Below are 22119 nucleotides of genomic sequence, written 5' to 3' on the forward strand. Positions count from 1 at the left end.
TGACACACACACCTTTGTTCTACAGCCTCCCAACTTCTCACAATGTGTAGTTAGAGAAGATTCCTAAACCAAATGTCCTATCTATTCTCTATACACATTGGCAGGCTTTTCATCACTTTGCAGAGCTACATTTGTATCATATTTTTGTTTTTAATCTTGCTACCTCATGACAATGAGTTGTACCGTTTCATCACATACTGACTGAAAATTATTTTCTTATGAGCTTCCAGGGTTTCCTTATTACAAAAAATCATTAATACTTGTTCACTATTAATCATCCCAATGACACTGGTGGTATTAAAGATTTTTCTTCTACCTCAAACATGTGTGTCTACACAGAAATGCTTCCACAGATTTCACCATCTATGTCACACTTCCTCCTATTTTCATTACGTCCCGTTTAAGACGAAGATACCATAGCAGCATACATAGACACACATTTACTACGTGTTTACACAGCAAAATATTATTCCTTTCCTAAAAAGTTCTAAAGCTCTGTGCACCTTTGACAGCCACTGAGCACTGAGAATTACCCACAAGTACAATACTTTTTTTTAATCCAGCACAAGGTAGCTATTTCTAACTCCACAACTGCATCTCTACTTGAGTTGCATTTTTCCCCCCAAGATGCCTCATTTCTCATGTACTGATTTTTAATTTTATCAGCTGTTCTACTAACCATTTGGTATTGTAAGATCCTTCTAAACTCTTTGGTCACCTTTTGCTTCTACCATTCTAAAGACATTAACTTGTCGCCTCATTATCTGCCCACTTTCAACTACATGACAAAACAATAAGAAATCACAGGCCCCTCTGTGACTCCAGTGGTAAGTCTCATCCTGTTCTCCAATAAATCATTGGTTCCATCTTTTCCTTGGCCTCTTTCACCCATTATTGATCTGTAAAGAGACTATTCCCCTTTTCTCTGACAGTTTATGAAACATTTATGAAAAGTTTATGAACTTTTTGGTGATGGGCTTTGTAGAAGCCACCAGGATTTATCATTCAGCTATACTGCACTTTTTTTAATACCCACTTTTAAATTAAGCATTTAAACTCATATCTCATATTCACTTAATGATTTAAAGGTAAACAAGACATGGAAAAGTCACCACTATTGGTAAGAAAAAAATCTCTTTCATTAATGAAAAACATCTCTAAAGTAGTCAGTATTACAGGAACATTTAAAATATATTAGATTTACTGTTAATAAAACAAAAAAATAAGGCCAGCTTATTAGCAAAAAGTGGACAAGCCTTGTAACGTTACCTCTTTACAGTCTTTTACAATTGGCTGCATCATGGTAAGGTCCTGATGACTGCCCCCCATAGCACTGCTTGTGCTCTTGTTTCTTGCATGGCCTTTCTTAAAAGGAGTTTTTCCAGTAGACTGAAACTCCCTAGTTGGAGATGTTGGTGAAGTAGACAGTACCAGTGTTTTCAGGGCTGCTACTTCAGCCTGGAGGACATCAATCTTGGCAGAGGGAAAAAAACCAAGTCATAAACAAACAAAACAAAACAACCTAACATGTTTATAATAGAATTTAACAAAAAATTCTGTTATCTTGGTTCAAATCAAGACTTCCACCTTCCAGCAGTACTAACCCACAGATGCCTATGCGATTGCATGCTGCACTAACACCGACTTCCTATGCATCTTACTAACTCCCTGATATGCTGACACACCAGCTGTGGGCCCAGAGCTGCTAGCTAAGAATGTGTGAAGGTGACACAAAACAACTTAGTATGTATTTTAATCAAGTATACAGGTAAGACTCTGTTTACATCTTTATGAATCACACTTCAGATTTATAACCATGTGAAGAGGCAAAGCAAGTCAGAAAGAACCTCACCTTTCCCTGTGCTTCTTTTAACTGTTTTTCTGCTGCAGCTTGTTTGACATTAGCTTCTTTAACCATTTTGTGTGCTTCCTATAAAAAGAATGTTTAACTAGAGTAAACGCTTTATACAAATTTACAAGATGCAGTAAAAATACCCCAAACCCTAAGGACATATTGTTGCTTCACAGAGACTACTTGTGCAACCATCTGAAATTAAACCGTTACACACCAAAAAAATACCTACAAATACATCATTTGGATTCACCACTGGCCCACCACCTTTCTTCTCCTTGGTCCTGAGCCCAGATTCAGAAATTCAGCAACTCCAACCACCCCCCCACCAGCAGGAACAATACCTGTCATGAACGCCAAGCTCCAATCATGCTTCAGTAGCTGGCAAGTCAAGTTCCTTGACCCCCAAAGAGAAAGACTCAACCGGCAGCCAAAAAAAAAAGCAACGTGAGCCCTGTAGCACACTGAAAAGAACTTCTCCCTCCTTCTATCTGGAATAACCAGTTTTAGTCAACTGTAAATTTCTGCATGATGGAACCGGTCAAACAACTATGAATTCTGAATTCTTACCATCAATAAAACAAAGCAACTGCTTGAAAATAATTTGTGAATTAATAAGCATTTCTTAAATAGTATAGAAAAATCACTGCAAAGCAATCCAAGTACAGAAACAAGGCTATGCCAATAAAGTAGAAAGAGTAAAAGGACTGGGAATTTTTTAAACATCCTTTTACCTCATACCTTTAAGCCTTTTGTCTGTGTAATGTATTTGTTTGGGCTCTGATCCAGCAATTTGACTCTGTGATCAAATTACAGTTCTTACTGGGTACTTACTGAAGGCAACAAAGATCGAAAGAGCAGGCCCAGTGACTATATTACTTGGAATAGGACCCTTCTGATATCTGTAAAGCGCCTAGCATGTATCTGGACACTATATAAATCAAAAGTTCATACACCACCATACCAAGTGATCTGGCTCCCACTGGCATACAATGCAGCTGTATAATATGGGTTTGTAAAATTCTTTTAAGTAACAACAGACACATGCAGGAATGGGAACATACACATTTATACAATGTGTAGAAATACATTTAACATTGACCATGCAGCTTCTGCTTAGTGATGCACCTTTGAAAGCAAAGCATGTGACAGTGCTATTACAGTGGAATAATGTAATAGATACACCCAGCTGTGCACAACAGGTCTCAATCCTCCACTGGGATGCATTAATATAAGCTCCAGCACATCCGCTTATATGGTCACTGAAATTAGTGGGATTCAGAATACAATATGAACTCAAGGGCTGTAGATCCCACTGAAAAAAAAAAATCAAGCAACCTCAACGTGGTGTTTTCTTAGGGCCTCTAAGTGAAATCAAATCCCACAAGTGACGTGCCCAATTGAAACTCAAACAATCGTTACCACTAGACTGCATTTCAAACATAATTTTAACAAATTCACACATTTTTCTATTTTATAAAGTGTCATTATTAGAAAATTTCGCAGATTTTATTTTTTCCTCTACAGTTAAGATACCTGCCCCACATTTTCCTCTCTCCCAACATACACAAGTATTTATGCTAAAAACAATCGAGCCTCCCATTTGGTCACACACAGGAACTGCTTAATATTTTAACTAACTCTGCCCTACTGGCATGATGAAATAAAACATGCTGCCAACCCACGGAACAGTTTGTAATTTGCTTTTTGAATATCAACATTTTCAAGGTTTTAATCACACTTTTATACCAATGCATCATCACAGGTTTAAAAACTGTTTCTGAAACATAGCTGATGTTGTGTCTTTATGCATATACTGAAAGTAAATACTTAGGATTTGGTAAACAAAATTACAGACTGGTTTGGGTTGGAAAGGACCTCAAAGACCACCTAGTTCCAAACCCCTGCCATGGGCAGGGACGCCCTCCACTAGACCAGGTTGCCCAACGTCCAACCTGGCCTTGAACACTGCCAGGGAGGGGGCAGCCACAGCTTCTCTGGGCAACCAGTTCCAGTGCCTCACCACCCTCGCAGGGAAGAATTTACTCCAAATACCAAATCTAAATCTACCCTACTTCAGCTTAAACATATAAATCATCTCCAGATTATGAAATTTATTCTGACAGTTATGGGTATCTCAATTTAGCCTCTAAGGCATTCCTATATATATTCCTATGATAAAATGAGAACTGATCCTCTTTTAAACATGGATTTTTTTTTTCTCCCCCTGTGCAATACAAGCTCACCATCTTTACTGGCACTAATGCCTTTTTTTCTCAAAACGTTCTCACTTAAAGTTCATGCTTCTCACTTGGTAACCAGGTTCCAGCCTGGTACACCACTCAGCATTAATGTTTCTTTTCAAGCTTGTGGGAGTAGCGTGCTGCCAGACCCAAAATTCAAAAGCTGAAAGCATGGTTGAGTTATGTACTTGCTACCTCCATTGATCTGGAGCTACATTATTTTTTTAATTAGTCACCATGGCAACCCCAAATTTAGCTCTTATCTAGATAGCCTTGTTGTCAGACAGAGAAGCTGTCTCAAAATAGTTATGCCAAAAAATAACTCTAAATAGTTTTAAGCTTTCTAATGTATTTTCCTTATTTTCTTCACTTTGCATCTAGGCAGACTGACAAGCTCAACAAGGTCTCTCTCATCTAAATGAAAAGCCTACTGCTTGCTCTAATCCTCTACTTCAACACATATGGGTCTTCAGGACACAAATCCCCTTATAAGCTTATGGCAGAAAAATTCAGCATACAATGTACTGATTCTACACAAAACATCTGGCTCAGCTTCCTTTAAGTATATCACATCGAAGACTCCAACAAACCTCAAACAGACTAGCTGTAAGTTCTTCCAATTCCTGTCCAAGTTGATCTCGCACTTTAGAAAGCCTTTCACATTCTTCATCTTTTAACTTCAGCTCCTATGGAAAATTGAAAGTTATTTATTCTGACTTAGAGTAGTAATTTGGCCTTTTAAAGCTAATACCACAGAGAGGGGGGAGAAAAAGAACAAAAATAATCAGAGGAACATAAAACCTTTGCTAAACAAAGCCTTTCAAAATAGAGCAATGAAATTACTGCTGTACATACAAATAGCTATTCTTACTGCTATACAGCAATGTACCAGGCCAATCTAAAGTGACTCTAATCCAGACATCAGCATTTCTAAAATACTCTTAAATTAAAAAAAAAAAACCCACTTTTTTTTTTTTTGAAGTATAGAAGACTTAAGTCACATGAAACATAGATCAAATTAATTATTGGGACAGACCAAATACCAGTTCTGTTTACCCATTCCTTAACAGCCTCTTAAAAAAACTAATCTGGAAAAAAAAATTTAGAAGAGCTTTGTCTCAAGATAATCCGCAGTTCTGAAAGAATATTAAACCATATTTTACTACAAAGAATATGTCCTGCATATCCCCTTACAGCTAATACAATTCCAAAACCATACTGTAATTACATCCCATCTCGTGTTCATACAGATACATAAATCAAAATAAAATTGACTTAATGAAATTTAAAATGTTATTTGTCTACACCACTAACATTTGAGCAAATAAGGCCTGACCATCCCATTTTTAAGGTAAGGTTTTAACACAGATTTGGCAGTATTACACATGTCCCATCTCAACTGTATTGTCCTAAGTCTGAACATTACCCTGCTTTCCCTCAGAAAAGTACAAAAAGTTTGACAAGGAAGTTGAAAGAAGGAATCCTTTCCCCTTTCCCAACCATTAACCCCTGGGATGTCTTGCAAGAAAGAGAAAGATGAGGAAAGAAAAGCAGCACACAGCCCACTTTGACCTTCCAAGCATTTATGGTTTTTTGGCCATAACCCATCTCCATCTAGTTCTTCCTCCTCAGCTTTTCCCTGCCAAGCCAGCTGTTACACTACCATCACTCATGAAATACAGGACCCAAGGCTATCGCTGACACGTTAAAGACTCCAAACACAATCTAGCAATGATTTGCTGTGACAACCTCCAGAAGCCAGTAAAGAAAACAGCTGCCTTCAGACACAGGAGGCCAGTCACTACAGACAAAGAGGCCCAAACAACGGCTTCCCTTCTATTTCTGGGAGGTGGTTACTATTTCTCCCAATGTCTTCAAGACTAATGTTGTCCACAATTATGTGGGAAACTACATCTTGCATCCTGATACCAGGTCTTGTTCCTAGTTTCTGCAGTGAAACTGGCAATAGATTTTCTTCAAAGATGAAGGGTCCTCCTTGACTTCAGCTCCTAAATTGGACAAGCATTAAAGGATTACTCTAGACTCATTCAGTATCAAAGGCACTGTTTCTCCCTTCTTTTATTTGGTTTTATCTTTGGACATTTTGATTGATTTTTAGCCTAGTTTGTTTCATATTTTCATTTTTTGTTTTCTCCATAAGCAACCTTTTAACTCTTTTGAAAGGTACCACTTAAATAATAGAGTTTTTTCCAAACATGGTATTTCTCAAATAGTAGTCAACTCTTACTAACTACTACTTTGCACAGTAACTCATCTTTGCCTCTCAAAAAAAAAAAAAAAGAGAAGCAGAAAAATAGCTACAGATGGAAGAAAAAAAAAAGAAAATACGAAAAGCCAAAGGAAAATTAATAGAAAACAGAGGAAGTTAAAAGGAGGGAGAAATTTTAATTGTGTTGAAGTATGTCCTATATAAAGTATGATTCTTAGTAAGGAAATTAAATATTCTGACAAAATCCTTTAAAATCCATTTTCACATGTCCCTGTAGATGCAGGGAATAGATCTATACATTTATTTTCCTGCACTTCATTGCTTTGTAAGGAAAATGCAACATAAAACATATTACAGCTTAAAAAGAAGCTATATTAATATTCAGGTCAAGAGTTACCAAACTCACAATGAAGGCAGAACTACATCAAGTTCAGTTCTTGGCTACCACTATCAATATATTAGTTTAAGACGATTACAGTTTTGCCTGCAACTAGAACAAATGGGAGAGGGGGCTAGATTAAAAAAATCAGGAAAATAAGTAAAGCTACTAATGAAAACAAAAAGGAGAGGACATCAGGCAGTCTACTATGCATAGCTGATTAGCTAAATTTGTCAAACACTGGGCAAGTTTCCACGACATGATTCAAGAGGAGCCTAGCATAACACATCATTCTGCCAAGCAAGTTCAGTAGCTCGGGCTTTTTAAGGAAAGGAGAAATAAAAGTGCCCAAAGCAAAAAGCTTAGCAGTCAGTAGAAACATTACTACTGCTTGTGTCTTAAAGGCATTGCTGGAGACTTCCCAGGCATACGCAATACAGAGGTGGAAAGGACAACTACGTGTGCTGGACAAACCATCAATGCTGCAGTCCTTGGCACACTACAGTTCTAAATACCTACATAAAGATGAGCTGTTATAAAGTTCAACACACAGTTAACAAAGTAGGCAATTAAAAAAAAAAAATAACTTACATTGAAAATAAACTTTAAAGTTAAGAAAAAATCTTTTATGAGAGTCATATTATTGCTTATTTCACTTTGATCTTCACAGGCTACAAAATGGGTCTTTAGAAAGTGCCAGTGAGAGAAGGAATGCAAATTACTGCATCAAAACAAGTCATATTTTAAATTCTAGAGAGAAAAATAATCTTGAATCTAGTTCAGCAAATTCACTAAGTCAGAAATAGATGCAGAAGATAAAGTAGCAAAGATTTTCACAGAATCACAGAATTTTTAAGGTTGGAAAAGACCACTAAGGTCAGAGAGTCCAATTGTCTGTCCAAGATCACCATGTCAACCAAACCGTGTCCTGGAGTGCCACATTCACACATTTTTAAAATACCTCCAGGGATGGTGACTCCACCACCTTCTGGGCAGCCTGTTCTAATGCCTGACCACTCCATTAGTGAAGAAATTCTTCCTAATATATAATCTGAACTTTCTGTGATGCAACTTGAGACCACTTCCTCTCATCCTGTGGCTTGTTACTTGGGAGAAGAGACCAACCTTCAGCTCAGCTATCACCTAAAATCAGAAAGCTGTCAAAAAAGTTTGTATTTATATTGCAATATTTCTATTTGACTGGTCTTCACTTAGCACTCAAGTTAAACAAGCTACATAAAAATTAGGAAATGCAGTTGCAATGGGGAAGGGTGTTCCATGTAGAGAAAGCCCAAAATATCTTTTCAAAGATAACAGCATATCATAAACTACTGAATTAGTATCTCATGGTATGGGTGAAGACTGCATGTTTTGCTTGCATGTAGTCTACTTGCCTGAGAAAGTTTCTACGCCTACAATAAGCTACACAGGATCAGAGGTGTGGAAAATGAAAACTTTAATCAAAGACACCTTGGGAGAACCAACTGGTCTTTAACAACCACAAGCCAGTGGCCTTACAACTTAGCAGCAAAGTGTTTTAAAAAGTTTGCAAGTACACTCTTCCGTGGAGTTCTGGGGTGGTGTATTATCCTGGAGCATCCTCATTTTCAATTGTTCATTAAATTCTGAGCAAATAAAAACTGAAGAATGCTGAATGCACTGTATAGTACTGCTGGAATGCCTGGATAGTCATTCTGAATCTATTCATTAATTCAGGCAGAGTTTTAGAATGTTGTGTTTTATTGTGGAAAACCAAAGATTTAACCCTCAACATTAGCCTCTGCAGAAACACATGTAACAATGGCAGCAGCCTGCTATATTGGATTCTTTGACAACACAGGCACAACAAGCAGGAAAAAAAACCAAAATCTACGCTAAAACCTGTATCAACACATAAGATCTGAAGACAAGAGATTGAATTGTAACACGGTTTTAGAGATAAAGAAACCATACAGAAATTGAAGCCTTTGAAAGAAAAATCTAGAACTGAGGGTCTGATTCTTAAACAACACTAAAATGCACAATACCACGTTCTATACTGTCACCTTTTTCACAAGAATCACTGTATCAGTATGGAAAAAGAAAATCTCAATTTCACTCTACTAGGAAAATACCAGCAATTCCTATTTCTTCTACAAAAAGCCAAACCTGCTTTTACTTGGTACCAACAAGCCTACTGATCTTACTCTGAAGACCGTGGGAAGCATGGAATTCATTCTCAAATGGAATACAGTATTCATCCAACATCTAGTATTCTACCAACATCTCTGGTAGACCACTCTTTGCTCATCAGAGAAGGGGGTTAACCATCTGTGAGAGCTGGTAATTTCAACACTCCAAGAGAAAATGTATCAACACGGAAAACTAAGTTTCTCTCTGCAGTTATGGATGAGGTTATATTGACAGGCTGAATCATGGGGAAATAACTTCAGGGCCAAATCACATAAAAATTCAAGGAAACGTGACTATGAACTGCCACAGCTCAGAAATTACAAGAGAGCTATCCAACATATGCACAACGTGCTAATAAAGATGAAAAGCAGAAAAAATGTACTCTTCTCCAAGCAGTCCACTAAGAGTGCACAGGAAGAAATAACCACCTATCAAAATACCATCACCATTCTCTCTGGTGTGATCTATATGTTGATCTTCCTTCAGTAACCACGGTGACACAGCTCAATCCAAACATGGCAGAAAAAAAATGCAAATGCAGAGAGACCTGAGGAGATAAGGTCTCAGGCATTGAATCACTAAGCCTTTTAACAGCTTTCTCAGTTTTCCCTATGCTACTTTAAAAGGATAGCAAAACAAGGAGAAAGGTTCAGATCATCTAAAGCTAGGGCTCTTCAGCTCCACTTCATAGAATGTAGCCAGAAGTTAAGTCTTCAGTGAAAAAGATAAGGAACAATTAACTGAATGGTCTCAAACACTGAAAAATCCCTGTCATTTTAACTAAAGGGGCATTTTAAGGCAAAAGTATATCCAATCTTATATGCTCCATTAGCATACAATGCCACCCTTCTGTTATCTCTGACCCAACCTTTCTCCCAAACTCATTACATGACTTTGTGCTGCTGCAACAACCCATACTGAAGTAGGAAGTATATTTCCTCTCCTCAGGAAACAAATGTTTGAAAAAGCTTTTTTGGGTGTTTTTTTTTTTTTAAACAATTTTGCCAGCAATGCCATTCATTTTGAGAAGTGTTGTCTGCAGTCTTAAGGCACACAAAGGAGAAAAAAAAAAATCTCTATTCTATCCCTGAATAATTTCTTCAAGAACCATATTTAAATATCTAACAATTACAGAACACACATATATTCTAATACAAAAAGCTGAGAGCATATGAAGAAAAAAATCCAAACAGAAACATGAAAAGAAATTACATAATGGATCCCTAAGCTTCAAAATTCCCTTTTCCTTACTAGTTGCCTTTCTGATCACAACTTATCTCACTGCTCCTAATAAACAGCAGAGACTTACAGAGAATTTAAAATCATTATGCAAAACAAGAACCAGTTATACACAGGCACTACCTATAAATTACATCCCTACAGATTTTTAAACCGAGTACTCATCGATAAAAGTGAATATACTTGGTAATAAAAGCTTAAAACTGCATAATATACTGAATATCACAGAATCATAGAATGCTTTGGGTTGGAAGGGACCTTAGAGACCATCTAGTTCCAATGCCTCTGGTATGGACACTAGACCAGGTTGCCCAATGCCCCATCCAGCCTGGCCTTGAACACTGCCAGGGAGGGGGCAGCTCCCTGGGCAGTCACAGCTTCTCTGGGCAGCCTGTGCCAGAGCCTCACCACTCTCACAGTGAAAAACTTCTTCCTTCTATCTAGTCTAAATCTATCCTCTTCCAGTTTATAGCCATTACCTCTCATCCTATCATTACATGCCCTTGTAAGAAGTCCCTCCCCAGATACATGGGCACAGAGTGGGCACAGACCTATGTGAACAGCCATGACTTTTGGAAAAAAGCAATCAGAGGAGAATTAGAGACAGAATAAACCTTGTACAGGAAGTGGAAGAAAGTAGGTATTACAGAAGGAATAGGGTTTATTGTTGTACAGGCTGTAAAGACTTTTGTTATGACTCCAGCTTTACTGAGCAACTCTGAACCAGTGCAAACTTCAGAAGACAGGGAGACAAAATAAGTTATCCCTCCAGTGTAACACTGGTAAGAATCAAACTAAAGGGTTGACAATTAGCAAGAACTTTGATAACAACAGTCTCAAATTAGTGCTGAATCGATTTTTGTTAAGACCACCCAGAGGGTTTCAAAACGACCTTAAATCTTGCAGTAAAGTAGGAAACATTTCAATCCTTAAAAGACAATGTGGTATACACTTGAAAATAAGACTTTAAGATAATTCCAAGGTATCAGCAGCAAATCTGAGTTGTGGTTTTCAAGTTAGCTGTACTTTGGTACTGTCAGGAGCTGGAAGAACTTTTCCCCAAGTTTAAACTTTAATTTGTTCTTACTTTCTAAGGTTCCAAGTTTAACTGCTGGACTATATATTCACATGCAAGGTCCTCAAACTTAGCTCAGGTTAACGTTTCCTTTCAGTGGTCAAATGCTAAGCAAACACACACATTGGCCAAAGAAGCAACTACTAAGCAGTAAAACAATCAAGAGAAGTGATGTCAGAATCCATATTTAAAATTCACTTCAAGGGCAAATGCAACTATGACAGAAACAATGACTACATTCAACAAGATGAGGTAACAGGAAAACAAGTTCAAACATGAGATGAGCTTAATTCTAAACAAGAATGGAATCATGTAGAAGAGAGGAAAGGGCACAGATACAAACAGCACAAAATCTGCTTGGAAGTTTAGGCACAGAACAATGTTCAAATGATAAATAATGGCTTTGAATTTATATAGCACCATCCACCCAAACAAGACAAAGCGCTTTACAAATATTAATGAACCATCATCAAAGGTATCCATGTTCAATTTGAAGAGTGGTATAGCAGTATTCTAAAGAACAGCAATGACATCTTTATTGCTTCTTTCCTATGCAGGCATTCTTCTATGAAACACAAGTTCCAAAGCACTTCTATATTCCATGACACACGCTACACTTTTATATTCTAGGAAAAAGAAGACTCAAGAGGCATATAATCAGCATCTATAAATACTTACACTGTAACAATAGAATTACACAAAATTACTCCTATTCTCAAATGTCACAATGAAGAAATGGTCTACATTTCAAAAAAGTGTGTTCAACCAAATATTGCAGCTTTCCATTGTTCAGTAGCAGCAGCACTAGAAAAAACGCTAACAAGGAATAATTCCAAGACATTAGCACTGAACATTAGAAAAACTTTACATAAAATAATTACATCCTAATAATTCTAGAAGAAATCAGTAGGCTCAGGCTGCACCTTCTGGCCCACCTATTATTGTGCAGTATTAGAACCCCTTTGAAAAACAGAAAAAGTAGGAGGAGACAAGACAACAAGCCTTACCCTCTGAGCTTTTGCAAGTTCTTCTTTCAGTCTTTCATAGCCCTTTTCTCTTACTTCCAGGACAGATGGGCTCCGTAAGTGAGATAAACTGTCTGTACTTAACCCAAAAATATCTTCATTTCCTTCAGCAACATCTGCTACTGTAGAACCCTGCAAAAACTCTTTGTCTGCGTTATTGCTCTCCTTCCTGGAATTATTGTGATTGAATGACCCACCCTGGGGTCCAGAGGTAGAACACAGTACGGCGTCAGTAACATTGATGCTGTAAAAGAGAGTGATATATTTTTTTATTCATATAATACATTAAGAACTACTATTTTAGAAGTGGTAGTAGTGGTGTTGAATATACCAGTGTGAACACAGTTTAATATTACATTGTCAGTAATATTAAAACCGTATCTTTAGGGAAGCAAGCGTTTTATATGCAAACAAACGTCAATTAAAATAAAGACACACAGAACTTACCTGACGCCTGATGCTTCTCCACTATTTAGCTGTCTGGGAGATGAATAAACAGGTTGTGTGGGAAGGTCAGAAACATTTAATGCATTGGGTTGGATTGGTGTGGAGGACACAACAGCAGGATGTGGTCGGTAGATAACACCGGGTGAGGTAGTTTGTTCCTGAGTTGCTGGCTCATTTACTCCAAGAAGATCTGGTGTAGTAGGCGAAGCGAGGTTCACTTCATGAAAGCCTTCCAAGGGATCACTGGCCATAATAAAAGCCTCATCATATGAAACCCTGAATTAAATAATTCCATTATTAGAATGCAAACAGGAAATATTTGATTATATCTGACAATTATTTTAATAAAAAACCACCCAGACAAAAACATCAGGAAGTATTCAGAACATAATAGAAACTGTGGACTAATCTTGCAAAACTATCAACTTCACCAAGAGTTTTTTTCACTGCACACTGGACCACTGAGTTCAGATCCAACAGCAGACTCCACATCTAAACGGGATGATGAAATCAAGAACACAGACTATATCACAAAACAGAGCCATCTTTAATATAGCCTAGAGTAATTCTGTATCAAAACACTAATACTACATTCGTGAAAGATGGCGGCACCTGGGAACCATTAAGAAACAACACAAAATCCTGAAGCTTCTAGTTTTAATCTCAATGAAGCAAATAATCTAAAGAAATCAGTGAATATTTACATAAATGACAATCCATAGCAGTTTTGGTTGCACTACACATTTATCTTCTTGTAGTTCACGGAACTGACAGAACTACCCAGTAAGACTTCTCATGAAACATGGTGTGATTTAATACATGACATGATTAAGTGATGGCAACAATTCATACCAAAAATACATTACAGGTAAAGCATACGAATTGGATATTTAACTGGAAGTATCGTCTAATTTTTAATTTCATGTGTTTTTCGTAAGATCAACAGAAAACAAGTACCACAGATGAATTTTCCCAGACCAAATAGAAAGCTCCTCTTTTCTAGCCATTTTTCAGAAAGCACAAAACTCTGCATGATTCAACACTTATTGGAAGGAGTATGACGAAATTTGTGAAGGAATTACTTAGAAGTGATTATTCACTGCAAAATCCATTTTCCATGTTTATATAAGAGAAAATGAAGCTTTAACAAAGGTACTTAACATGCATAAGAACTGTAGCATCTAAATGAAATAATACAATGCATTTTACAGAGAGATCTGCTTGGTTCTAAGAACTGAAAAGACAGGACAGAGAAGATCTAGAAAGATGATGGTCATAGCCATGAGAGATGACTTCTACTTATATGATACTTCATAAGACACACAGAAAATACCAAGAATGAAACCCAAAATTAGCATATGCAGTAACATTTAAGTTACATCAATACTTTTCAGTCATCTTAAGGAACACTGTTCAAAATGGGTTTGCATCTCAAGTATTGTACTGAGTGTGTATGCACTCACATTAAACAAGCTGCTCTACCAGGTACCTGTGGAAGAAATGCCTTTGCTCAAACAGCAAAGTGCCATCTTTTTCTGTTACTTGCTCCCACAAAAAAAAAAAAAAAAATTAACCACCTTTAAGAAACAGTCCAGACTTAAGGGACAAAAAGAACCTCACAGGAATAAAGAGGTATGTTTTTTGTTTTGGGGTGGGGTTTTTTCCCCCATTTGATGCAGAAATTTGTTTTGAGCTAGCAGCACTTACACAAGCATGATTTACAAAAAAAAAAAAAAAAAATCAGTTTTGTGCTTTGATGCTTTACTACTGAAACACAGAGATGAAGAGCCTATGTAAGTTTTAAAAATATTCTTATTTGTTTTCCCTAAATTCTTCTTATAAGCACCGTAACTACATGCTTTACATGATCATAAAGCCTGTTGAGTCAACAAATTTAAATAGAGGGACTGCCAGAGCTACAGGACATTTCTTCAAGGTTAAGTTTTAAAAATGTTTCCAGCTCTACAGTGCAACTATCAGATGCCACTGTTTTACATTTAAGGTAATACCATCTTGAAAAAACAAAACGGCAGACACAGTCCTTTAAAGTTCATCAGTCCAATTGAAAAATATCCATCTCATCAGTCTCAAAGTCAGGCTCACACCTGCAAAAACACGATGGCTTTCACTGTTCCCACCACTCTCCTCTTTTTTGACGACCAAGGAAGCCATACCCAACGGCAACACCACCAAGATGCGTCTTCACACTTCCAACTCTTTGGATTCCAGTCCTCACAATTAACAGAAAATACAGGCTTCTGGACTGGGATGTAGAAAGGCTGCCCAGATGCCTTCCTTGCCTTTCTATGTCTGCAGCAGCTGGGAAAGTGCACCAAAACCCACCCAACAGAAGCAAAGATTGAGAACGTGCAGCTGAGAGGAAAACAGGAACAACTCTTCAACCATGTCTCCCCTTCTGTTGGTTTGATTTCAAACCTGAAGTACACATCCACAGTTCCATTGAAAACTCAGTCTGATTTGATGTTCAACAGTGGTACCATAGTATTTTTGCATCTCCAGTACCACTGGTTGTTTTCAGCTGCATACCCGATTGGGATGAAATTTTCTGACAGGTTTTTTTTCCTCAAACCAACTTTTTAAAAAATACTATTTAGCCCTTTCCAAAAATATGGCTATGCTGCAGGAAAAAACTTATTTATCAGTTTTTAATGTATTTCACTATTTCTGTACAAATCCTAGGACTACCTGTTTGGACCAAATACTTTAAGTACATCAAGTAAGTGACATGGTCAAAGATACATCATTCTATATCTTTATGATAATTTACACAAATTCAGCTATGTTATGGAGTGCAGAAAGTTATGCTGGCTCACACAGAGAGAAGTGATCCAAATGTTCAAATGCATTTCTAACTCAGCCTCCAGACCATCACATCAATCTACAATATGCAAAGTAGTATGTTTGCTTTAAAAAAAAAAAAATCTATCCTACCTACATGATCCCATTCAGATGAGAAATGTTCCACTTCACTCCTTTCCTATGGCTTTTCCACCCAACCTCCCAGTGTTAGTAGTAAAAAAAAAAGAAAAGGGGATTTTATTTACAAGACTATCACTTTGCTTATATATTAAATATCAACCTCAGCCTAAACAAACAAGAGAGATTTGTGAGTAAATAAATCCATGCACATCTCAGTTATCAAAACCTGAGCTCTTTCTAATACAGAAAGCAAAAAAGTGACACAAGTTATTCCTGGAAGAGCTTAAAATAAGGTCCCTCAGCTAAACTTTCCCCATAGCCTGTCAAACGGGCACTCATAAGCACACCATCTGTGTAAAACACTTTCCATTCACAACATTTCTCTTTCCTAGCGTTACTTCTCACTTAGCAGCGAGCAGGCAGAAGCTGGGTACACCACCCATACAAGACAAAGGAGCCCGTATTAAATATCTCCATTTCAAGACATCAGCTGAACACGTGTCATGCATTAGTGAGGCCAAACGTACACGCAAAAAGCTAGGTGGTCCTAAAAATAAAAGCTCTTTTTTGGAAAAGAACTCTTGGAAGTAGTATCAAACAAAAGGACAAAAAAAAAAAACCCACAATAAATCTCATTATCGTTAAGATTACAGGCTTCATTAAGGCTGGGGGGGTGTCATATTATTGACTAAGGCAGCAAGGAACAGCCTTGCTGTGAAGGAGCACAAAGCATGTGGTGAGCAGAGAACTTCACTAGGAGCCAAGCTGACAGTTTGTAAAAAAAAAAACCAACCCAACAGTGTTGACACAGCACTCTTTAGTAGTAATTCTGCTCCTGTGAACAAAAGCTGATATTCTGACATTTCAGGGCAGCACACTTAAAACAAAATACTGAATTTTCTCTAATACTTTCTCTATTGCTTTAATGTATGGTGAAAGCTGGGAATAGCATTAGTACCTACCAAATACATGATTATTTTTGTCTCAGCTGATAGTAAGCGATTTAGATGATGTAGAAAATTCAAGTACTGTAATAAATCAGGATGAAACAACAAAGTAAATTAACTTCCTTATACTTTCATCTGGAAATAATGCAAATTTGGTAGAAGCTGTCAAAACGTTGCAGCTTTTTATTACCTCTCCAGTGCCACGCTTGCACTGCTGACTACCCAAGTAACTTCATGACAAAGCCATGCTCAAATCTGTTAATTTATCTAATATTAAAATGCAAATGCACTACAAAGAAAACAGTTTAACAGTCAGCACAACAAATTTCTACAGGTTCTAACAGGAACCAGGAACTGTGAACGTTTTCAACAGCAGCCAAATCAAAATGCGCAATCTAATTTTCCTGTTATTGCACTAAGAGAAGTTCAGCTACTTGCCTGAATCAAAGCAGTCACTAACTAAATACTGCAAAGCTTCCTGAACAGCAGTACTTACTGTGGTCTGTTTTCAGGGGAAAAAAAAGTAAAGTCTTGTTGGAAACTGCCCACTACAAACTATAGAGTTTGTTTTTCACAGATTGCTTTTAAATATAAGAGTGGTTAAAGATGGAAACTTTGAACAATCTCCTAATTGTTATAGCTCATTTAAAAGGAAAAAAAAAAAAAAATCACCAGCACCAAAAATCTCATTTAGAGGTTTGATAGTAAAGAGCACCATCACAACAGAAGGGCTACTGGCTCAAGTTAAAAAAAAAAAAAAGGAAAAAGAAATTACTGTTTCTAAACTTTGTTTTTTAAAAAGGTGCCTGTTAGCCATAATTTTTTACTCTTAAAACAAAATAAAGTCTTAATGACTTCATTTACTAGACTCCAACGACTGTTTCAGTGAATTTGGGAGGGGACAGGAAAGTGGATTTTCCGTAGCCATTCTGCAAAAGGACTGGCATTAGCCCAGCACTGGGCCTGCATTCTTCTCAGCAGGGCAAAAAATCAGTTTTGAAATATTCAGCCTTATACAGTCTGGAATGTAATACGGTTTAAGCTCTGAAGAACTCAGTTGGGAATTAGAGGCATTCATCAGATGCTGGCAAAGGGAAAAAAAAAGTTTGGAGGATTTTATATTTAAGCGTAGCCACAGAATTCAGGCAAGTTTAAACACCGTTACCAATGCCAGTTCTTTATACAAATACAATTCAAGATCTGGCACAGGAATTCCCTTAAGTTTTGCAAAAAACAATTCCCACCTTTACAATTATGATAAAAATGTCTACTCTAGAAGCCCAAATACAGAACTTTTTTTAACTCTAGTCTTTAGATACTCTATTTGTGAGTGACCTTTCACTACATATTTACCAACTGACGGTAAACAGAAGGTAAACCCCAAGTTAGGCTAACCTACAGAATTTAAGAACTAGCAAAAGCACCCTTGGATTTTGGAATATTTTTCTACTTCAGTGCCACTGGTTTTGTCATCTAAAACTATGATGTAGGTCTTTTTCTATTTCTTGCTCTCATGACAGGTATCCAAAGCACTTTCAGGCTGTTTTAAAAGAAACACGTAGTCTGATAGCAAGACTTTAGAAAGGGAAAAGATTTTTTGTTTGCTGAACTGTCTTTTGAAAACATTACTATAGGGATATCTTCAACTAGAAAAATACAGTGGCAGCCACTACGCGTGTCTCTTATAGAAACAAGCAGCACACAAGAGTCAGTGATCTATATTTATGAAGTGTTTACAAAACCAATAAACAAAAGTGTTTGAGAGTCTGGTATGGAGCAGACCTCTTACTAGAGAGAAAAATCAGTGTTTTGTAAGGTAAAACACTGAAAACCTTCATTGTAAACAAACAATCAAAGAATGCTGCTCAGCTAGCAAGGATCCTCTAAACCAAGTTAATTTAACTGCAAATATTTTCTTTGCAGATGCTGGGTTAATGGTTGGGGTTTTTTTTAAAGACAGAATACTGTTCTGCCTTATCTTGGAAAGAACTTCACAACCCCATCTCAGGTTTAAGCCCGATCACTGTGACTGCAGTGTCATTCTTGCCAAGACTTGGACCTAAAGACCCTTTCGTTTTCAGTTACCACTGAAAATATTCAATGAGTACACCGAAGTAAAAATTATTACAACTTCTAAACATAAAATTTTCTAGATGTATCTGCAACTGCATTTAGATAAACATTTTCCTAATTTCGGGGGGGGGGGGGGGGGGGGGAATTAGCATATTACTAAGAGTAATTAAAGTTTTAGTCAAGCAACAGTAGGTCAAAATCTTAAATACCATATTAAAAATGGTCTTAAAAATACAAATCCAAGCTACATATTTCTTTGCTGGGAAAAATCCATAGGCATAAGTGGAACAGTGAGAGACCAGCTCATTTGGCATTTACCATGAATTTTAAATCAAGTCAATAAAAAGCTATGAAGATAGCTGCAGTCTATTAGCAAAAGCCTTATTGTGACTGTTTTCCTACAGAAAAAAAAATCCCCTTTTAAATATAGTGTAACAAGATGGATATTTCAGTCACAGCTGTGAGGTACACTCCCATTTGTTATTTATTAAAAGCATAATGAGAATGGTAAATTATTTATCCTTCTTTGCTCACTAGGTAACGTTAACCAAGCACAGCAGAAGAATGACTGCCAAGACACAAATAAAGGAGGCCTGACTTTAACCCTCCCCAGAACTCATTAAACGGATCTATAATAAAAACAACAATAAAGATATTAAAGGAACCAGACCTCAGGTTTTGCCCTATATTTTACCGAGGAATACAAATATTTGAACAGATGGTAGCTGCCAATACACGCTTCTAGACTGAATAACCTTACATCTGCTTCGAAAGAGAAGCTGATAACTTCACAGTTACAGCAAGTCTGGGGAAGATTAATTATTTTAGCTATCCAGATCACTGTTTTTGAGACTCCCCAAGAACACACGCTGACAAATGAACATGGGGAACGAACCAACGCAAAGCTTAGCGCACCATCCCCAAACAAAACATAAAACACCCTCAAACCCATGAAAAACACTGTTGCTTGCCGTCAGCAAGAGGAGCATCGAGGGTAGCAGTACGGATGCGGCCGCTCCGTGCTCTCCTGCCCCCAGAGCCCCGGGACCCCCAGGAACCCGGCGGAGCAGCAGCACTGAGGCCGCACCAGTTCCTGCACAGCTCATCCCCTGCAACCCACTGTAACCAGGCTCTCCCTGCCGCGCCTTACCCTCGAACCTAAGCGTGTTACGAAGTTAAGGTTAACTGAAAGCCCTACAGCTCACAAGGCTCCTTCTCGCCGACCAGGTACTACCCTCAGCACTGCTCCAAGACCTTAAAGCAGCCAGACACGCGAGAGGGGAGGAGGGGAGGGGGGGAAGTTTGTGAACGGCCGGAGCAGCCGTGCTTCCCTCCCGCCGCCTCTGTCCTCTTACCGCCGCACCTCCCGTCGACAGGTCTCCGAGCGGAGGAGGAGACTTCAGCACCAGCTTTGCCCCTTCTCACAACTCCCCCCTCCCGTTTCAGGCATTCCCGCCCGGCCGCCCTTCCCCACCTGCCCTCAGACGCCTCGGAAGGGCCGCTGCCCGCACGCAGGTGGCTCCGAGGGGAGGAGCCGCTCGCTCCGGGCATGCGGCCGGATCTCCCGGGGCAGGTGCGCCCGACGCTTCCCGGGCTGACGCTTCCCTCCCCAACAACTACTTTTGCCAGTTCTGCCTTCGGCCGCGGCCGGATTTGGAAGCACCCACGCAAACCCTGGGGTAGCCCGCGGCACCGCAGGCAACAGCGCCTTCCCGCCGCACGCTGCCAGAGCGGCACGCCCGGGCCGCCACCTGCCCCCCCCCCCCCCCCCGCTCTTTCCGAGGGATGGGAGGGGGGGGCGGGGGGGTAATACGCGACACCCCTCACCCCCACCCCAGTCCCCGCAGCCGGGGTGGCCACAGCGGGCTGGCGGCGAGCCCAGTGCGACGAAGCCCGCCTGCCCGCCCCCGGCCACCGCACCCTGGCAAGGGGCAGCCCTCCCAGGCGGCACCGACTCCGCCCGCCCGGGCACAGGCTCCCGGGAGCTCGGCGCCGGGCAGGTGCGGCGGCGCTATCGGGGAGCCGCAGTCAGTCCGGCCGACCAGCCGGCCACCCCCCTCCCGCCGGCAGGGCCAGGAACTAAACAACCCCACCGCCACGTACCTGCCGAGCCCAAGAACGGCCGCCGCACCGCGTCCCCTCAGCCAACCTGGTGGGGGGGCGGGGCGCTGGGCAGCCGCCGCGCATGCGCCCCGCGGACGCACCGCCCGCAAGGGGGGCGGCGGGGGGTGGCAGGTGTGCGCGACCCCCGCCGCCGCCCCCTAGCGGAGGAAGGCAGTGACCGGCCTCGGGCTCCGGCCCCGGGGTAGGTGATGGGTGTGGAGAGGAGGCGGGGGAGCTCCTTCCACCCCCGCCCCCGGCAGCTCTCTCAGGCCGGGGGACAGGCTGAGCGCCCCCGGAGGCCGTCTCCCATCCCAGGAGCCGAGCGCGGTGCAAGGCCGGGTAGAGCAGCCTCCGGTCAGTGGAGACGCTCAGGCATCAATGTGCTCCCTCACCCACCAGTGCCCCAAAACACTTCTGAGGGATGGGCTCAGGAAGCTCTTCCCCCCTGGTCCTCATAGCCAGCCACACTGCTGATAGGCAACCGGGGCTTCAGGGGGCCAGTAGGTCTGTCAAGAGGAGGCTGAAGGCAAGCAGACATATCTCCAGCCAGGACGGATGGGTCAGGGGCAGCCTCCATCCCTCCTCTACAAGCAGCACCAGGGTGGCCCATGAAACGCTGTTAGGTCATTCCCTCAGGGCCTGGCTGGAAAACTGGACACAGCGCAGGGCTGTCAGGTGCCACATGTCACAGGAAGGGAGGCTGGAAGTGGACAGGCTGCAAGCGCTCACAGCTTCAGGAGGGGTCAGCGGACACTGCTGTGCCTCCGCTCCTCACCTGGGAGAGAGGGTTATAGCATTGCTTCTGTTCGAGGACACGCGGGGATGGGGCTATTAAAGTCTGAATGTTTTGTAACTGGAAAAAAACACAAGCAAGTTAATAATTCTATATTTAATGGTGCACAGTAACAAAGGCACAGGATTACACAATTAAAAATGAGACTTATGCCAGATCATTATTCAGTTTCATTCACAGGGCATGCACTGCCCCAGATCAGGTACCAGGCCTGCCTAATGTATATAATAATTAAAGACTAAACTGTAATTTATATGCACAAAACTTGTGAAATAAGGCCACATGTAGATCTAAAATAGGCCCCACCTGCTAAAAAGATTCCTTTTTCTGGCTCTACTAGTTTTTCAGATAAAGAGATACTACTGCTACCTCTCACATTAGCTTGCCTGTGTCCTTAAGGCATCATTACTTTGGCCCTGACATCACCAGGGTAGTTCAGGCAATCTTCTAGCTTTTCAGAGGTTGATGTGCAGCCTTTACGTTTTTCCTTTAGGAGCCATAGTCTACCCATTAGCATTTTTTGTGTCTTCCAAAGCAGTAGGTAAATGGTTTATAGCAGCTTTCCAACAAGTCTCCCTTTTACCGCCATTTAGATTAGATC

At 40.0% G+C, this 22119-nt stretch overlaps 1 protein-coding gene across 2 annotated transcripts in view; it reads right to left on the reverse strand.

Moving 5' to 3' along the window:
* Window positions 1–20760, reverse strand: part of RAB3IP (RAB3A interacting protein) — a 31706-nt gene extending 10946 nt beyond the window's left edge. Inside the window, exons 1-6 of one of the 2 annotated variants that reach the window (XM_084279128.1) lie at window positions 20726–20760; window positions 12663–12938; window positions 12198–12459; window positions 4686–4781; window positions 1853–1930; window positions 1270–1473 (exon numbers count right to left, since the gene is read on the reverse strand). In XM_084279128.1, the coding sequence (XP_084135254.1) occupies window positions 1270–1473; window positions 1853–1930; window positions 4686–4781; window positions 12198–12459; window positions 12663–12913 (891 nt within the window). In that variant the 5' untranslated portion in view covers window positions 12914–12938; window positions 20726–20760. Of the gene's footprint in view, window positions 1–1269; window positions 1474–1852; window positions 1931–4685; window positions 4782–12197; window positions 12460–12662; window positions 12939–20725 lie in introns of those variants that run through there. The other variant, XM_084279129.1, reaches the window with a different exon arrangement.
* Between the last annotated feature and the right edge of the window lie 1359 nt (window positions 20761–22119).

Source organism: Gallinula chloropus, assembly GCF_964237585.1.
Source record: "Gallinula chloropus genome assembly, chromosome: 1".
Taxonomy (NCBI): Eukaryota; Metazoa; Chordata; class Aves; order Gruiformes; family Rallidae; genus Gallinula; species Gallinula chloropus.